The following is a 20449-nucleotide window of genomic DNA, read 5'->3' on the forward strand; positions in this document are numbered from 1 at the left end:
GCGTCACTACTTCACAGGAGAGCCATTTGAACGTAAACTTTTTTTTATCAAAATGCAGTTTTTGGCAGAAATGCCTTCTGAAACGTGAACTTTCATGTGGCTTAATAACAAACTGGTATGCCATCTGTAAATACAAATAACATTGTTAAATTACGAGCCTAGTTGGTTTAGCCACGGAAAAAGACAGGAACCTTCCCGCTAGCCATGATGCACGCTCACATTTTTTGCATCTTCCAAGTGGTAGGCATGTTGTGTAAATCAAATGATACAAACCCGGCCAAAATCCATTTTAATTCCAGGTTGTAAGGCAACAAAATAGGAAAAATGCCAAGGGGGGTGAATACTTTCGCAAGCCACTGTATATCCTTTATCAAGTGATGATTGGGAGGGTGCATTGTGTCGATCCTTGTCAAATTCTCTAATTCTATTCTCTACTCAATTAGATCAATGTATTTAACCTTTGTCATCATATAGGACATAACCCAGGCATGTATTATTGTCAGATACTTTCCTATCCAGTGTTTCAGTGTTTTTCAGATTTCAATAGCAGTTATGTTCCCCATCCAGCTCTCCTCTCCTGTACCAAAGCCAATAAAAACCTATTCCCATCATCCTCGGCTAGGAGAAAAAAAGGGGGTTTCATGCTGGTGCTACCTTAAATAATCGAACAATGCACTGGAAGGTGAGGTGTGATCTTCCTCTGTCTGAGAAAGGTCTCTGACCAAAACATCACAGTATGTTTTAAACTTCCGATTTCCAATAAACTATTTACACTCAGTGGCCAATTAATTAGGTACACCCATCTAGTACCAGGTTGGATCCCCACTTTGCATCCAGAACAGCCTGAATTCTTCGGGCATGTAAACATAAACTGGCCACTGAGTGTATATTTGAGAATAAAGAGAGTGTCATGGCTCACCTTCTAATGCATCCGCCGGGCCTAACCATTCCCAGGCACCCCTCAGGCAATGAGTCTTAACCAGTGGTGTAAAGTACGCAAAAATATAAGCGCTAGTAACACTGAAACATGCATGGGAGCATCAGCTGTTCCGTACAACTGTGTGATCACGCTCTCCGTAGCCGATGTGAGTAAGACCTTTAAACAGGTCAACATTCACAAGGCCGCAGGGCCAGACGGATTACCAGGACGTGTTCTCCGAGCATGCGAAACATGTTGGTCAAACTGGCAAGTGTCTTCACTGACATTTTCAACCTCTCCCTGTCTGAGTCTGTAATACCAACATGTTTCAAGCAGACCATCATAGTCCCTGTGCCCAAGAACACTAAGGTAACCTTCCTAAATGACAACCGACCCATAGCGCTCACGTCTGTAGCCATGAAGTGCTTTGAAAGGCTGGTCATGGCTCACATCAACACCTTTATCCAAGAAACCCTAGACCCACTCCAATTTGCATACCGCCCCAACAGATCCACAGATGATGCAATCTCTATTGTGCTCCACACTGCCCTTTCACACCTGGACAAAAGGAACACCTATGTGAGAATGCTATTTATTGTCTACAGCTCAGCATTCAACACCATAGTGCCCTCAAAGCTCATCACTAAGCAAAGGACCCTGGGACTAAACACCTCCCTCTGCAACTGGATCCTGGACTTCCTGACTGGCAGCCCCCAGGTGGTAAGTGTAGGTAACAACATATCTGCCACGCTGCTTCTCAACATGGGAGCCCCTCAGGGGTGCGTGCTCAGTCCCCTCCTGTACTCCCTGTTCACTCATGACTGCATGGCCAAGCATGACTCCAACACCATCATTAAGTTTGCCGACGACACAACAGTGGTAGGCCTGATCACCGACAACGATGAGACAGCCTATAGGGAGGAGGTCAGAGATCTGGCCGTGTGGTGCCAGGAAAACAACCTCTCCTTCAATGTGATCAAGACAAAGGAGATTATTCATGGGCGGCGCACAATTGGCCCAGCGTCGTCTAGGGTAGGGGAGGGAATGGCCGGCAGGGATGTAGCTCAGTTGATAGAGCATGGCGTTTGCAACGCCAGGGTTGTGGGTTCGATTCCCACGGGGGGCCAGTATAAAAAAATATATGTAATCACTAACTGTAAGTCGCTCTGGATAAGAGCGTCTGCTAAATGACTAAAATGTAAATGTAAATGTAATTATTGTGGACTACAGGAAAAAGAAGAGGACCGAGCACGCCCCCATTCTCATCGACGGGGCTGTAGTGGAGCAGGTTGAGAGCTTCAAGTTCCTTGGTGTCCACATCACCAACAAACTAACATGGTCCATGTACACCAAGAAAAGATTTGGCATGGGTCCTCAGATCCACAAAAGGTTCTACAGCTGCACCATCGAGAGCATCCTGACTGGTTGCATCACCGCCTGGTATGGCAACTACTCGGCCTCCGACCGCAAGGCACTAAAGAGGGTAGTGCGTCCGGCCCAGTACATCACTGGGGCCAAGCTTCCTGCCATCCAGGACCTCTATACCAGGCGGTGTCAGAGGAAAGCCCTAAAAATTGTCATAGACTACAGCCACCCTAGTCATAGACTGTTCTCTCCGCTCCCCCTCCCCCTCTTTTACGCTGCTGCTACTCTCTGTTTATTATCTATGCCTAGTCACTTTAATATCTCTACCTACATGTACATACAGTGGCTTGCGAAAGTATTTTTTTCATTTCACTTCACCAATTTGGACTATTTTGTGTATGTCCATTACATGAAATCCAAATAAAAATCAATTTAAATTACAGGTTGTAATGCAACAAAATAGGAAAAACGCCAAGGGGGTTGAATACTTTTGTAAGGCACTGCATTATCTCAATTACCTCAACTAACTGGTGCCCCCGCACATCGCCCCCTGTATATAATAATAATAATAATAATAATAATAATAATATGCCATACATAGTATATAGTCTCGCTATTGTTATTTTATTGCCTCTCTTTAATTATTCGTTACTTTTAATTCTTTTTTTAAAACTGCATTGTTGGTTAAGGGCTTGTAAGTAAGCATGTATTCCGCGCATGTGACAAATAACATTTGATTTGATTTGATTTGAACAAGCAACAATTTCTAAGACTTTACAGTTAATATAAGGATATCAGTCAATTTAAATAAATTCATTAGGCCCTAATCTATGGATTTCACATGACTGGGAATACAGATATGCATCTGTTGGTCACAGATACCTTTTTAAAAAAGGGAGGGGCGTGGATCAGAAAATCAGTCAATATCTGGTGTGACCACCATTTGCCTCATGCAGCGCGACACATCTCCTTCGCATAGAGTTGATCAGTGGCCTGTGGAATGTTGTCCTACTCCTCTTCAATGGTGCCGAAGTTGCTGGACATTGGCGGGAACTGGAACACGCTGTCGTACACGCCGATCCAGAGCACACCAAACATGTTCAATGGGTGACAGGTCTGGTGAGTATGCAGGCCATAGAAGAACTGGGACATTTTCAGCTTCCAGGAATTGTGTACAGATCCTTGCAGCATGGGGCTGTGCATTATCATGCTGAAACATGAGGTGATGGAGGCGGATGAATGGCACGACAATGGGCCTCAGGATCCCGTCACGGCTTATTGTAGAGAAATTAACATTCAATTCTCAGGCAACAGCTCTGGTAGACATTCCTGCAGTCAGCATGCCAATTGCACGCTCACTCAAAACTTGAGATATCTGTGGCATTGTGTTGTGTGACAAAACTGCACATTTTAGAGTGCGCCTGTGTAATGATCATGCTGTTTAATCAGCTTCTTGATATGCCACACCTGCCAGGTTGATGGATTATCCTGGCAAAGGAGAAATGTTCACTAAATGTGTGCACAACATTTTAGAGAAATAAGCTTAAGAAGTTTTTTTGGGTATCTGTACTTTACTTTACTATTTATATTTTTGACAACGTTTACTTTTACTTCACTACATTCCTAAAGAAAATAATGTACTTTTTACTCCATATATTTTCCTTGACACCCAGAAGTACTATTTACATTTTGAATGCTAAGCAGGACTGGAAATGTGTCCAATTCAATTAAGAAAATGACTGTAAAAACAGGTTAAATCCACATTGATTGATGACGAATTGAAACATTTTATGGTTGAGAGGGATGAGGCAAAAGGAATGGCAAATAAGTCTGGCTGCATAACCAATTGGCAAACCTACCACAAATTGAGAAATCCTTTGACTAAACAGAATAAAAAGAAGAAGAAACTATACTATGAAACAAAGATAAATGATATAAAGAATGATAGTAAAACGCTTTGGAGCACCTTAAATGAAATCTTGGGCAAAAAGGCAAACTCAGCTCCATCATTCATTGAATCAGATGGTTCATTCATCACAAAACCCACTGATATTGCCATTTACTTTAATAATTGTTTCATTTGCAAGATTAGCCAATTTAGGCATGACATGCCAGCAACAAACGCCGAACCTACACATCCAAGTATAACTGACCAAATTATAAAAGACAAGCATTGTAATTTTGAAATCCTTAAAGTGAGTGTGGAAGAGGTTAATTCATTTTTTTGTCGATCAACAATAACAAGCCACCTGGGTCTGACAACTTGGATGGAAAATTACTGAGGATGACAGCAGACTATATTGACACTCCTATTTGCCATCTCTTCAATCTAAGCTTACAAAAAAGTGTGTGCCCTCAGGCCTGGAGGGAAGCAAAAGTAATTGTGCTACCCAAGAATAGTAAAGCACCCTTTACTGGCTCAAATAGCTGACCAATCAGCCTTTTACCAACCCTTAGTAAGCTTTTAGAAAAAATTGTGTTTGACCAGATACAATGCTATTTTACAGTAAATAAATTAACAACAGAATTTCAGCACACTTATAGGGAAGGGCATTCAACATGCATGGCACTTACACAAATAACGGATGATTGGCTTAGAGAAATTGATAATTAAAAGATTGTGGGAGCTGTTTTGTTAGACTTCAGTGAGGCTTTTGACATTATCGATCATAGTATGCTGTTGGAAAAACATATACAGTATGTTATGGCTTTACAACCCCTGCTATATTATGGATTGAGAGTTACCTGTCTAAAAAAACAAAGAGGGTGTTCTTTAATGGAAGCCTCTCCAACATAATTCAGGTAGACTCAGGCATTCCCCAGGGCAGCTATATAGGCCCCTTACTTTTTTATATATTTACTAATGACCTGCCACTGGCTCTGAGTAAAGCCTGTGTGTCTATATATGCGGATGACTCTACACTATACACGTCAGCTACTACAGCAAGTGAAATCACTGCAACACTTAACAAAGAGCTGCAGTCAGTTTCAGAATGGGTGGCAAGAATTATGTTAGTTCTAAATATTTCAAAAACTAAAAGCATTGTGCTTGGGACAAATCATTCACTAAACCCTAAACCTCAACTAAATCTTGTAATGAATAATGTGGAACTTGAGCAAGTTGAGGACACTAAACTGCTTGGAGAAGTAACCCTGGATTGTAAACAGTTATGGTCAGCACATATTGATGCAACAGTAGCTAAAATGGGGAGAGGTCTGTCCATAATAAAGCACTGCTCTGCCTAGTTTTTGTCGCACCTGGACTACTGCCCAGTCGTGTGGTCAGGTGCCACGAAAATAAAATAAAAATACCATTGGCCCAGAACAGTGCAGCACGGCTGGCCCTTAAATGTACACGTAGAGCTAACTTAATGATATACATGTCAATTTCTCATGGCTCAAAGTAGAGGAGAGATTGACTTCATCACTACTTGTTTTTGTAAGAAGTATTGCCATGTTGAATGCACCAAGCAGTCTGTTTAAATTACTAGCACACAGCTCGGACACCCATGCATACTCCACAAGACATGCCACCAGAGATCTCTTCACAGTCCCCAAGTCCAGAACAGACAATGGGAGGTGCACAGTACTACATAGTGCCATGGCTACATGCAACTCTATTTCACATCAAGTAACTCACGCGAGCAGTAAAATCAGATTAAAAAAACAGATAAAAATACACCTTATGGAACAGCGAGGACTGTGAAGAGTCACACACACAGGTACAAACACACACATACAAACACACATAACATACTCACTATACACACATGTACACCTGGATTGTGTGTTGTATTAGAGTCGTGGACGGAGGGCACAGATTGTGAAATCTGTTGTAAAATGTATTTTAATGTTTTAAAATTGTATTTCTGCCTTCATTTTTGCTGGACCCCAGGAAGAGTAGCTGCTGCCCTGGCAGAAGCTAATGGGGATCCATAATAAGTACAAATAAAAAAACATCCCTGGTCATCCCTACTGCCTCTGATCTGGTGGACTCACTAAACACAAATGCTTATGAGTGTTGGAGTGTGCCCCTAGCTATCCGTAATATTTGCTTAATATAAGGAATTTGAAATGATTTATACTTTTACTTTTGATACTTAAAGGAAAAGTCCACCCAAAAACTATATTTTGGTATTTGTTGCTGACAAGCAAAACATTTTGGGACTATGTCAACAATAGACTAATGAAACAAATACCAAAATATTGTTTTTTAGATGGAATTTTCCTTTAAGTATATTTTAGCAATTACATTTACTTTTGAGACTTAAGTATATGTAAAACCAAATACTTTTAGACTTTTACTCAAGCAGTATTTTACTGGGTGACTTTCACTTTTACTTTAGTCATTTTCTATTAAGGCATCTTAATTTTACTCAAGTATGACGATTGGGTACTTTTTCCACCACTGGTCCTAACTCAAACACCTTATAAGGGTATGTGTAGGAGCAAGAATTAATAATTTGGGCAGAGCAAAGCAGAAAGAGAGAGAGAATATAATGTTTAAAACAAGTGGCAAGTTACAGTGTTTGAGCGTTTGTTGATTTAACAGGCGTTGAGAGGTCCTGTGTGGCAAATGTTGAGTCTGGAGCCAGGAATGCTTGGCGTGAAGAGCCGAGGTTAGCCAGTTTTACACGTCCTGGCATGGGAACAAAGAGGTTGTGTGCTGTGGGATGCATAAAACATGTGCAGCAAACGCAGAGGCAGGCTGTAGCATACAGTAGCAGAGAAAGGCAACTAACGACACAGACGCACACACATGCCCATGCACACGCAACGCACACATGTTTTGGTGTCTGTCTGTCTGTCTACGGAGGAGTGTGTGTGAGTGTGTTTGACTATTACCTTGTTTATTGTCCATCCACACATATCAGTCAAGTCAGCACCTCTTGCCGAATCATGTCCGTTAAATTGTTGATCAGGGCCTTTTTTTGTCCTGGCAGCCCTCGAGCTGCCCATTGTTTGCGTCCCAAATGGCACCCTATTTAGTGCACAACTTTTGATCAGGGTCCAAAGGGCTTTGGTCAAAGGAAGTGCACTATAATGGGAAAAGGGTACCTTTTGTGACGTAGCCATTATCTGCTGTGTTTGCTTTCCAACAAGTATTGATTACACAGTCTCAGAATGGAGGGCACACACCAGCTCCGGGGCTATGATGCAATCATGTAGAAATAATTTCCAGCGTGCCCAACCACACACAACTAATCAGCCTGATGAATGGAAACGCGGAATCGTTCTAATGAAGTCTCACCGAGTCATTCATCACAGGAAGTAGTGTGTGTGTGTTTATGTGTTTACACATAAGCACACAAACACACACAGGAATGCCCCTTTAGATTACTAACAGAGATACAACCAGAATATCAAAGGCTTTCATTTTGCTGAGCAAACACATCTCTATGTATAGGTTATAGCCTGGTGTGTTTAAACATTAATCCCAGTGCCTGCACACACACACACACACACACACACACACACACACACACACACACACACACACACACACACACACACACACACACACACACACACACACAGCCATAGAGTCCTATCGATGGAATGTAAACCTTCTGAGTGGGGGTGTTAGGAGAGCAGGGGCTAGATTGGGTTGCACAATGCTATGCCACCTATCACCCTGCCTATTCTCTTTGCTCGGAAAACAAGTAATCACTGCTAATTATAACTAGGGACACCTGCTCGCTGTTCCCATGAAAGATGCATGGACACTGCTGACCTCATGCCAGGGCAGCGGAGTATCTCTTACACTCCACCACAACGCTGTTTTCTTTTATGACGTCACGGTCAGGTTATATACAGGTTGTATAAGGACGTTTTGTTAATGTCTTTTTAGCAGCCAGAAAAAGCTGTCTATCTGGTTGTAATCTGGTTATATGACATATTTTTTCTCTAATTTTCAAAATAATTAAAAAGGTATCTTTACCTGGATATAACAGAGATCAGTTGGTTGTTAACTGGTTGTATGACGTCTTCTCAACCAGAATACGAATTCACAACCAGAAAATCATGTTATTAAATATTGTGTGCCAAAAAAAACAGAGAAACAAAATAGTTCTAGATGCTTCTGAGTGCTCGTCAGGCCAAGCTTCCTAAGCCATGCTAAGCTGGGCACACTGAGCCACGTGTCTGTGACAGAGAGAGATGTTGACAGGCTGCGCTGGCCCCTGGCAAGGCTTTCACTAACTGCTCTAAAGATCCCTGTCACATTACACCATGAAAGTCGGTCTGGGAGGACTGTCAGAAATGCAAGCGGTGGAGAAGAAACAGTGTGGAGCGACACGCTGGCTGGATGCAGACACCCCACATGAAACTTCAAGCTCCTGACTTACTGCTCTAAGCATGACATAAGAGATGCCACAAGCGAAAACAATATATGTTCTTTTCTATGACTACGTTTAAATGTATACTGAACAAAAATATAAACGCAACATGTAAAGTGTTGGTCCCATTTTTCATGAGCTGAAATAAAATATCCCAGAAATGTTCCATACGTACAAAAAGCGTATTTCTCTCAAATTTTGTGCACACATTTGTTTACATCCCTGTTAGTGAGCATTTCTCCTTTGCCAAGATAATCCATCCACCTGACAGGTGTGGCATAACAAGAAGCTGATTAAACAGCATGATCATTACACAGGTGCACCTTGTGCTGGGGACAATAAAAGGCCACTCTAAACTGTGAAGTTTTGTCACACAACACAATGCCACAGATGTCTCAAGTTTTGAGGGAGCGTGCAATTGGCATATTGACTGCAGGAATGTCCAATAGAGCTGTTGCCAGAGAATTGAATGTTCATTTCTCTACCATAAGCCGTCAATGTTGTTTAGAGAATTTGGCAGTACATCCAACTGGCCTCACAACCGCAGATCACGTGTAACCACGCGAGCCCAGGACCTCCACATCTGGATTCTTTACCTGCGGGACCGTCTGAGGAGGGGGAGGGGGCGTGCTGAGGAGTATTTCTGTCTTTAGTAAAGCCCTTTTGAGGGGAAAAAGTCATTCTGATTGGCTGGGCCTGCTCCCCAGTGGGTGGGCCTATGCCCTCCCAGGCCCACCCATGGCTGCGCCCCTGCCCAGTCATGTATAATCCATAGATTAGGGCCTAATGATGTCACGATCGTTTATGGAAGATACGGACCAAGGCGCAGCGTGATAAGCGTACATTTTATTAAGTACTTAACTCACGACAAAACAACAAACAAACGAAACGTGAAGTCCTAGGTTACACAAAACAAACCTTTACGGAACAAGATCCCACACCGACTAGTGCCAAACAGGCTGCCTAAGTATGGTCCCCAATCAGAGACAACGAGATACAGCTGCCTCTGATTGGGAACCACCCTGGCCAACATAGTTCTAAACGATCTAGCACATCAACATAGAAAATAAGACCTAGAAACTCCACACCCTGGCTCAACACTTAAGAGTCCCCAGAGCCAGGGCGTGACAGTACCCCCCCCCCCAAAGGCGCGGACTGCGACCGCGCCACACAAACACAACAGGGTAGGGGCCGGGTGGGCATTCCGCCTCGGAGGTGGATCTGGCTCCGGGCGTGACCACCACTTTCTCTCCACCTCCCCGTTGCGCCCCTGGTCTGGTCTGGCACCGCTGACTGGAGCTGGACCCGACGACGGTGGATCGATCTGTACAGGCTCCGGACTGGAGCCGCTGGCCGGAGCTGGACTGGGCACCGGTGGAGCGGATTGTTGTGGCTCCGGAGTGGATCCGCTGACAGGAGTTGGACCGGACCCCGGTGGAGCGGATTGCTCTGGCTCCGGAGTGGAGCAGCTGACCGGTGCCGGACCAGGCACCGGTGGAACAGGCACGGGCCATGCCGGACTGGACACAGGCACCACTGGCTTGGTGCGGGGAGCAGGAGCGGGCCGGACCGGGCTGACGACGTGCACCCCTGGCTTGGTGCGGGGAGCAGGAGCGGGCCGGACCGGGCTGATGACGCGCACCACTGGCTTGGTGCGGGGAGCAGGCACGGGCCGCACCGGGCTGACGACGCGCACCACTGGCTTGGTGCGGGGAGCAGGCACGGGCCGCACCGGGCTGACGACGCGCACCACTGGCTTGATGCGGGGAGCAGGAACGGGCCGGACCGGGCTGGCGACACGCACCACTGGCTTGGCGCGATGGACAGGAACAGGCCGGACCGGGCTGGCAACGCGCACCACTGGCTTGGTGCGAGGGACAGGAACAGGCCGGACTGGACTGGGAACACGCACCACTGGCTTGGTGCGAGGGACAGGAACAGGCCGGGCTGGACTGGGAACACGCACCACTGGCTTGGTGCGGGGAGCAGGAACAGGCCGGGCTGGACTGGGAACACGCACCACTGGCTTGGTGCAGGGAGCCGGAATGGGCCGGGCCGGACTGTGGAGGCGGACTGGAGGTCTGGAGCGAAGAGCTGACACAACCCTTCCTGGCTGAATGCCTACTTCCACACAATATGTGTGAGGCATCAGCACAGGACGTACGGGGCTGTGCACTCGTACTGGCGCTACAGCACGTGGCACTGGCGCAGGATATACGGGACCGAGGAGGCGTACTGGAGACCACGAGCGTTGAGCCGGCACACCCCGTCCTGGCTGAATGCCCATCTTTGCACGACACGTGCGTGGTGCTAGCACAGGACGTACAGGACTGTGCCGGAACACTCGCGGCACAGTACGTGGCTCCGCATAACACGGAGCCTGCCCAGTCACACGCTTCCTAGCCTGAGTACGGGAGTTGGCTCTGCTCTAACCCTAGGCTCCGCCAACCACCCTTTTAGCCCCCCCCAAAAAAAATGTATTGGGGCTGTCTCTCGGCCTTCCTCCTCGGCCGGTACCCTCTGCGTTGCCGCTGCTCCTCTCTATAGCGCGCCTCCACAGTCTCCTCCCAAGGACGGTGATCCATTCCGGCCTGAATCTCCTCCCAAGTCCAGGATCCCTTCCCGTCCAGGATCTCCTCCCAGGTCCAGGCTGTCTGTTCCTGGACACGCTGCTTGGTCCTCTTTTGGTGGGATCTTCTGTCACGATTTTTTATGGAAGATACGGACCAAGGCGCAGCGTGATAAGCGTACATTTTATTAGGTACTAAACTCACGACAAAACAACAAACAAACGAAACGTGAAGTCCTAGGTTACACAAAACAAACCTTAACGGAACAGGATCCCACCCAGACTGGTGCCAAACGGCTGCCTAAGTATTGGCCCCAATCAGAGACAACGAGCTACAGCTGCCTCTGATTGGGAACCACCCTGGCCAACATAGATCTACACGATCTAGAAAACACAACATAGAGAATATGACATAGAAACTCCACACCCTGGCTCAACATTTAAGAGTCCCGAGAGCCAGGGCGTGACAAATGAATTTATTTCAATTGACTGATTTCCTTCTATGAACTGTAACTCAGTAAAATCTTGAAATTGTTGCATGTTGCGTTTATATTTTTGTTCAGTGTATACTGTATGTACTGTATATGTTGTATGGCTGTGTATGTGTTACACTGAGGGAAAAAAGTATTTGATCCCCTGCTGATTTTGTATGTTTGCCCACTGACGAAGACATGATCAGTCTATAATTTTAATGGTAGGTTTATTTGAACAGTGAGAGACAGAATAACAACAAAAAAATCCAGAAAAACGCATGTCAAAAATGTTATAAATTGATTTGCATTTGAATGAGGGAAAGAAGTATTTGAACCCTCTGCAAAACATGACTTAGTACTTGGTCGCAAAACCCTTGTTGGCAATCACAGATGTCAGACGTTTCTTGTAGTTGGCCACCAGGTTTGCACACATCTCAGGAGGGATTTTGTCCCACTCCTCTTTGCAGATCTTCTCCAAGTCATTAAGGTTTCGAGCCTGACATTTGGCAACTCGAACCTTCAGCTCAATCCACAGATTTTCTATGGGATTAAGGTCTGGAGACTGGCTTGGCCACTCCAGGACCTTAATGTGCTTCTTCTTGAGCCACTCCTTTGTTGCCTTGGCCGTGTGTTTTGGATCATTGTCATGCTGTAATACCCATCCACGACCCATTTTCAATACCCTGGCTGAGGGAAGGAGGTTCTCACCCAAGATTTGACGGTACATGGCCCCGTCCATCGTCCCTTTGATGCGGTGAAGTTGTCCTGTCCCCTTAGCAGAAAAACACCCCCAAAGCATAATGCATTCCTCCTCCTCCAAACACAGCGAGTTGAGTTGATGCCAAAGAGCTCGATTTTGGTCTCATCTGACCACCACACTTTCACCCAGTTCTCCTCTGAATCATTCAGATGTTTATTGGCAGACTTCAGACGGACCTGTATATGTGCTTTTTTGAGCAGGGGAACCTTGCGGGCGCTGCAGGATTTCAGTCCTTCACGGCGTAGTGTGTTACCAATTGTTTTCTTGGTGACTATGGTCCCAGCTGCCTTGAGATCATTGACAAGATCCTCCCGTGTAGTTCTGGGCTGATTCCTCACCGTTCTCATGATCATTGCAACTCCACGAGGTGAGATCTTGCATGGAGCCCCAGGCCGAGGGAGATTGACAGTTCTTTTGTGTTTCTTCCATTTGCGAATAATCGCACCAACTGTTGTCACCTTCTCACCAAGCTGCTTGGCGATGGTCTTGTAGCCCATTCCAGCCTTGTGTAGGTCTACAATCTTGTCCCTGACATCCTTGGAGAGCTCTTTGGTCTTGGTCATGGTGGAGAGTTTGGAATCTGATTGATTGATTGCTTCTGTGGACAGGTGTCTTTTATACAGGTAACAAACTGAGATTAGGAGCACTCCCTTTAAGAGTGTGCTCCTAATCTCAGCTCGCTATCTGTATAAAAGACACCTGGGAGCCAGAAATCTTTCTGATTGAGAGGGGGTCAAATACTTATTTCCCTAATTAAAATGCAAATCAATTTATAACATTTTTGACATGCGTTTTTCTGGATTTTTTTGTTGTTATTCTGTCTCTCACTGTTCAAATAAGCCTACCATTTACATTATAGACTGATCATTTCTTTCAGTGGGCAAACGTACAAAATCAGCAGGGGATCAAATACTTTTTTCCCTCACTGTATGGCTGTGTGTGGTATGTCATTGTGGTAGATGTACTGCATTGAACTGAAAAAAAATTCTGCCTTTAGAAAAGTTAACAGTGATGAAATGCATGTGGTGGTATTTGAGCCAAACACTCAAATTGAGCAACAAGTAAACAGCAACAAGGAAACGGAGTGGAACATAAGGGTGGGCGATATGTCCTAAAAATTATATCTAGATTTTTTCAAAGTTATGGACGATTCACAATATACAGTGTTCAGACCCCTTCCCTTTTTCCACATTTTGTTAAGTTTCAGCCTTATTCTAAAATAGATTAAATACATTTTTTCCTCATCAATCTACACACAATACCCATAATGACAAAGCTAGAAAGATTTTTAGAAATGTTTGCAAATGTCATATTTCGGTTTTCTTTTTTAAAAATAAATCAGCAAAAATGTCTAAAAACCTGTTCTTGCTTTCACATTATGGGGTATTGTGTGTAGATTGATGAGGGGGAAAAAACGATTTAATCAATTTTAGAACGTAACAAAATGTGGAAAAAGTCAAGGTGTCCGAATGCACTGTATATCTCGATTTTCTCTAAATAAGCTTTGTTGTACAATTAAAGGTTAAACACACTGCATTTCAAACAGTCAGTAATAATGTAATGAATTTAGGGCTTGTGAAATTATACCCAGGCTAAATATAAGCCTTCCACAACCATAAGACCCACTAATAATTTAACTATTTTATCAAAATAGTTTAACCTGCTTTTTTTGCAATAATCACTGACCTGGCTTTCAAGTCTGTCTATGAAAATGCCCGTTTTGTTACATATTTAACCAGAACGATGCACAATGCACATTCACTAATAATGACCAACTTCTGGTAGCAGGCATTATAGAAAATTAACACAGCTCTTATAAACAATCTCTCAAGCACAAGCCCACGTACTAGTGCGCAGCCAGCTAATCTTTATATTTCATGTTTAGCCAACTTGGATCTATTTGGTATTTGGTATTTTATTAGGATCCCCATTAGCTGTTGCAAAAGCAGCAGCTACTCTTCCTGGGGTCCACACAAAACATGAAACATGACATAACACAGAACATTAATAGACTAGAACAGCTCAAGGACAGAACTACATACATTTTTTTAAAGGCACACGTAGCCTACATATCAATACATACACACAAACTATCTAGGTCAAATAGGGGAGAGGCGTTGTGCCGTGAGGTGTTGCTTTATCTGTTTTTTGAAACCAGGATTGCTGTTTATTTGAGCAATATGAGATGGAACGGAGTTCATGCAATAATGGCTCTATATAATACTGTACGCTTTCTTGAATTTGTTCTGGATTTGCTAGCTAACAAGGTAGAACAGTTTAATTATTATGAACACACCCTTCTGTCCGTCTCCAACTGTTTGAACAGCATGCTAGCCTGTCCACTTTGTTCAGATGTTGAAATCAAGTGGCCTGCCTTATTTCTCAGAATGAGAACGAGTTGCCAATTCCTTACATAATTGCAATTTATGCTTCTTGTGCTTACAGGTCTGCAGACTGACCAGACATGTTTTTGTCAGTTCTGAACTGAAACAGACCACAAGACTCACATGACCGTCCACCTAAAGGAAGAGTGTGGAGAGAGGAAGGCTCAGTTGGGGAAAACTGAGGCAGAAGTACAGCAAATTATCCAGGGGCGACTGAAGAAGGTTAAAAAGATCAAACTCTCAGTAGATCTCAGCAAGAGAGATGCAGAGAGGGAGATAGCAGAGAGTGTGCAGGTCTTCACTGCTCTGGTACGATCCATTGAGAAAAGCCAGGCTGAGCTCATTGAGGAGGTTGAGGAGAAGCAGAAAGCAGTAGAGAGGCAATAAGCTTAAATTGCAATTATGTAAGGAATTGGCAACTCGTTCTCACTCTGAGAAATAAGGGAGGCCACTTGATTTCAACATCTAAACAAAGTATAACAGTTAGTATAACAGTCTTTGGCTAAAATGCTGCTAGTGGTACTTGGTACCGCAATGCCGCGCACGACAAGCGGTACTTGGTACCACGCGACAAACTGAGCATGAATTTTCCAGAATCAATTTTCATTAATAGTCCTGTTTTAGTAGTGTCTGCTCTGCATGCAATTTGAGGAGTTGAGTTATAAAAAGGGTATCGTTAGAAAGATTAACTACTCCTCTAGTACAGTAAAATAATGTCTAAATGTCTTTCGGTGTCCTTATGACCGATTTTGTTGGACCAAACCTCAAATGCAAATAGCGAGTGAAAACCTCTTGTCAGAGAGGAAGAAGTGATCTCTCATCTTTGCTAATGTGGGTGGCAGGGAAAGGGGCTTGGAGTTTGTGAGTAAATGGGAAGGTGCGCACAGCACAGAATGGAGACCAAAAATACAATATGAGAACAAGCGGACATAAATGCTCATAAAAACGAGAAATGTTTGATGGGGTAAGACAGTTGAACCAAGCTTATGAGCCATTTATAAGTTGTATTACTTTGTATTAATTTAAAAGTCCCAAAATGGATATACCAATCGGCAACTTTAACTTTAATAGTCCTGCCTATAGCATCGCTTATTAATTCAGATCAGAGCAGTTCAGCGAGATAGGAGGTGATAGGAGGAGACTCACCGTGTTGAAGTTGGGGAAAAGTCCCACTGCTGATGTGGTGTCCACCGGGAAGGACATGAAGGACTTCATATCCAGAGTGGACTGCATCATAACAGGAGGGGTCCGCACCAACGCCGGGAGAGAGCTGCTATGGAAGGCACTTCCTACAGAGAGAGAGAGAGAGAGAGAGAGAGAGAGAGAGAGAGAGAGAGAGAGAGAGAGAGAGAGAGAGAGAGAGAGAGAGAGAGAGAGAGAGAGAGAGAGAGAGAGAGAGAGAGAGAGAGAGAGAGAGAGAGAGAGAGAGAGAGAGGAGAGAGGGGAGGAAGAGACAGAGACAGAGAGGGGAGGAAGAGACAGAGATAAATAAGCTAAATGTCTTCCAAACTCACAGGAAACCATGGTTCTATTTGCGGCAGCGCTTGCACACACATGTAATGAATTCCTACAGATGGCATTGTGAGGACGGAGGAAGAGGAGAGGGAGCGTGGATAGATATGCAGTGATGATCCTCTGTAGCTCAGCTGGTAGAGCACGGCGCTTGTAACGCCAAGGTAGTGGGTTCGATCCCCGGGACCACCCATACACAAAAAATGTATGCACGCATGACTGTAAGTCGCTTTGGATAAAAGTGTCTGCTAAACGGCATATTATATTATATATATATTATTATATTATATTATTATATTATATTATATGATGGGTGGGAGAGTAACAAGACACACACACACAGAACATGCCTTCAGAATTTCCTTACGGCATCACTTTCTTTGCTCCACCACTGAGCTCATGGATCCCCACAAAGAAAATCATGCCATACAGTACGATGCACCAAGGGACCAGAATGCACCTGTGCTGAGGCAGCATGTTAATTCTGCACCCAGTGAACCATTGATACAATCTCACATCAATCCAGGCAACAACATACATGCTGAATCTCCAGAAAATAGTCCCACTCAAAATAACCCAACACATCATAATACAGTAACTTGCAAAAGTATTCATCCCCCTTGGCATTTTTCCTATTTTGTTGCATTAAAACCTGTAAATTAAATCGATTTTTATTTGGATTTCATGTAATAGACATACACAAAATAGTCCAAATTGGTGAAGTGAAATTAAAAAAATAACTTGTTTCAAAAAATTCTAAAAAATAAATAACGGAAAAGTGGTGCATGCATATGTATTCACCCCCTTTGCTATGAAGCCCCTAAATAATATCTGGTGCAACCAATTACCTTCACAAGTCACATAATTAGTTAAATGAAGTCCACCTGTGTGCAATCTAAGTGTCACATGATCGCAGTATATATCTACCTGTTCTGAAAGGCCCCAGAGTCTGCAACACCACTAAGCAAGGGGCACCAACAAGCAAGCGGCACCATGAAGACCAAGGAGCTCTCCAAACAGGTCATGGACAAAGTTGTGGAGAAGTACAGATCAGGGTTGGGTTATAAAAAAATATCCAAAACTTTGAACATCCCACAGAGCACCATTAAATCCATTATAAAAAAATGGAAAGAAGATGGCACCACAACAAACCTGCCAAGAGAGGGCCACCCACCAAAACTCACGGAACAGGCAAGGAGGGCATTAATCAGAGAGGCAACAAAGAGACCAAAGATAACCCTGAAGGAGCTGCAAAGCTCCACAGCAGAGATGGGAGTATCTGTCCATAGGACAACTTTAAGCCGTACACTCCACAGAGCTGGGCTTTACGGAAGAGTGGCCAGAAAAAAGCCATTGTTTAAAGAAAAAAATAAGCAAACACATTTGGTGTTCGCCAAAAGGCATGTGGGAGACTCCCCAAACATATGGAAGAAGGTACTCTGTTCAGATTAGACTAAAACGCTATGTCTGTCGCAAACCCAACACCTCTCATCACCCCGAGAACACCATCCAGCTGAAAAACATCCCCACAGCATAATGCTGCCACCACCATGCTTCACTGTGGGGATGTTTTTCAGCGGCAGGGACTGGGAAACTGGTCAGAATTGAAGGAATGATGGATGCCGCTAAATACAGGGAAATTCTTGAGGGAAACCTGTTTCAGTCTTCCAGAGATTTGAGACTGGGACGGAGGTTCACTTTCCAGCAGGACAATGACCCTAAGCATACTGCTAAAGCAACACTCGAGTGGTTTAAGGGGAAACATTTAAATGTCTTGGAATGGCCTAGTCAAAGCCCAGACCTCAATCCAATTGAGAATCTGTGGTATGACTTAAATATTGCTGAACACCAGCGGAACCCATCCAACTTGAAGGAGCTGGAGCAGTTTTGCCTTGAAGAATGGGCAAAAATCCCAGTGGCTAGATGTGCCAAGCTTATAGAGACATATCCCAAGAGACTTGCAGCTGTAATTGCTGCAAAAGGTGGTTCTACAAAGTATTGACTTTGGGGGGGTGAATAGTTATGCACGCTCAAGATTTCTGTTTTTTTGTCTTATTTGTTGTTTGTTTCACTATAAAAAATATTTAGCATCTTCAAAGTGGTAGGCATGTTGCGTAAATCAAATTATACAAACCCCCCCAAAATCTATTTTAATTCCACGTTGTAAGGCAACAAAATAGGAAAAATGCCAAGGGGAGTGAATACTTTCGCAAGCCACTGTATATAGCATAGTACATATCCAAAGCGACGTACAGTCATGCTTGCATACATTTTTAGATTGGCTGGCCCCAGCGACCCCAGCGTTGCATCTATATACAGGCTATAGATAATCAGTCTAATACACTCTGAAATGTAACTTGCAATCTCTTATAACAACGTGGTTAATAGCTCTTGACTTAGATATCACATAATCCATTATTCATGATGTGTAAGCAGACAGAATTCTATGAAAGCGTATAACAGCTGAACCCAATTAAAAAGCAGACAACAATAAATCAATAACAAGTTTGCAATTTCGGCAGCTATACGTCACATCACAACAGGACGAATACATCACAGCAGGAAAACGTTTCATAAAACGTGTCTAACTTCAACGTGTCTAACTTCATTTTTAAGATCTTGTCAGACAAAAACACACACTTTGGCATGCGGCTTTGGAGGAATGGAGGATCCTCCGAGGCAACTTAAAGAAAGGTCAAATGTTTTATTTTACCTTTATTTAAGCAGGGAGTCACCATTGAGAATAGGGTCTCTTTCACAAGGGAGCCCTGCATATACAATTTCATAAGAAAAAATCAATATCAAATACAATATAAAACAAGTAAAACACACATTTTCAAGAAAACAATTACATTCCTCAATAAGAAGGTTCCCAATCAATATTTTAAATTGCCCGAGCGGCACCAGAACATCCAATTGTAATGTATTTTGTAGTTGGTTCCAGCAATGAGGTGCTTTAAAACTAAAAGCAGATTTACCTCGTTCGGTGGAGACCCGAGGAACCTCAAGACTTAACCAACCTCATGGTATCTCATGTTTTAATATTTTAACAGCAAAGTTAGGTCAGTAGATCTTTGTAAACAATAATTAAGTGATCTACAGGACTTTAATGAGGACCAGCCAACCTTTTGGGTAAGTCGCTGAGACATCTAACATTTTCCAGTTGCCTTTCCCGTTGAATTGGATGAAAAGCATGCCGTGTCAGTTAAGGGAACCAATAACTCATGCACATCTGCATGGTATAAGGTCAACGTACAGAGCGGTAATTGAAAACATGGAGCAGGCAAACTGACAGAGCTTAATCCAGAGCTTCAGGCCTCAATTAGATCCTCTTTCCTATGGTCATACCAAACTCCCGATGCAATGGATCTTCCCTCTCATAATCTCTTTCGATTAAATATTAATTTGACAATGTAAGGTACAAAAGCTATTGGTGCCTGAGGGTGGCCTTGTAGTTAAAGCATGTATACGATTCCCCCGCCTGCGAGGGTACGAATCCCAGCAACTACAGGCCCTACACTGCATCTCCCTTCTCTCTATCTCCCCTGTATCTGTCAACAAACAATAAAATATGGAAGGACAGTGTAGGGCCTGTAGTTGCTGGGATTTGTACCCTCGCAGGCGGGGGAATCGTATGCATGCTTTAACTACAAGGCCACCCTCAGGCACCAATAGCTTTTGTACCTTACATGTTGATTATTCATGAGAGAGATGATGCTAAAATATGAATATAAGGAATAGCACAGCACACCAGTAGCAGATTTACACTGGTAATTTTAGTGATGCTATAATCAGAAAGAGACGTATGCTAACAGTCTCTTTGAACTCTCATCAATATACAAAGCAGTGATCGCAGCTCCACAGCCAGACTGGAGAAAGACAAAAACAACCGGCACACTCTGTTCTGACTAACATCAAAGCTATTTTAAATCTGAAATGGTCACTAAGGGAACACAATGATGATTAAAAGAAATGTTGAGCAAATTACAATTCCAAAACAACATAATATAACGTCAGCAAGCAATACTTTGCTCCATTCATCTTTCCCTCTATCCTGACTAGTCTCCCAGTCCCTGCCGCTGAAAAACATCCCCACAGCATGATGCTGCTACCACCATGCTTCACCATA

General features: G+C 43.7%; 1 protein-coding gene across 1 annotated transcript in view; it reads right to left on the reverse strand.

Moving 5' to 3' along the window:
* The window catches only part of LOC121558902 (zinc finger protein 385B-like), a gene marked incomplete at its 3' end in the record, with an annotated part of 55505 nt that overhangs the window by 22836 nt on the left and 12220 nt on the right, over window positions 1-20449 (reverse strand). Inside the window, exon 2 of the mRNA XM_045217337.1 lies at window positions 15955-16097. Coding sequence (XP_045073272.1) covers window positions 15955-16097 — 143 coding nt within the window. The remainder of the gene's footprint in view (window positions 1-15954; window positions 16098-20449) is intronic.

Source organism: Coregonus clupeaformis, unplaced genomic scaffold, assembly GCF_020615455.1.
Source record: "Coregonus clupeaformis isolate EN_2021a unplaced genomic scaffold, ASM2061545v1 scaf1017, whole genome shotgun sequence".
NCBI lineage: Eukaryota > Metazoa > Chordata > Actinopteri > Salmoniformes > Salmonidae > Coregonus > Coregonus clupeaformis.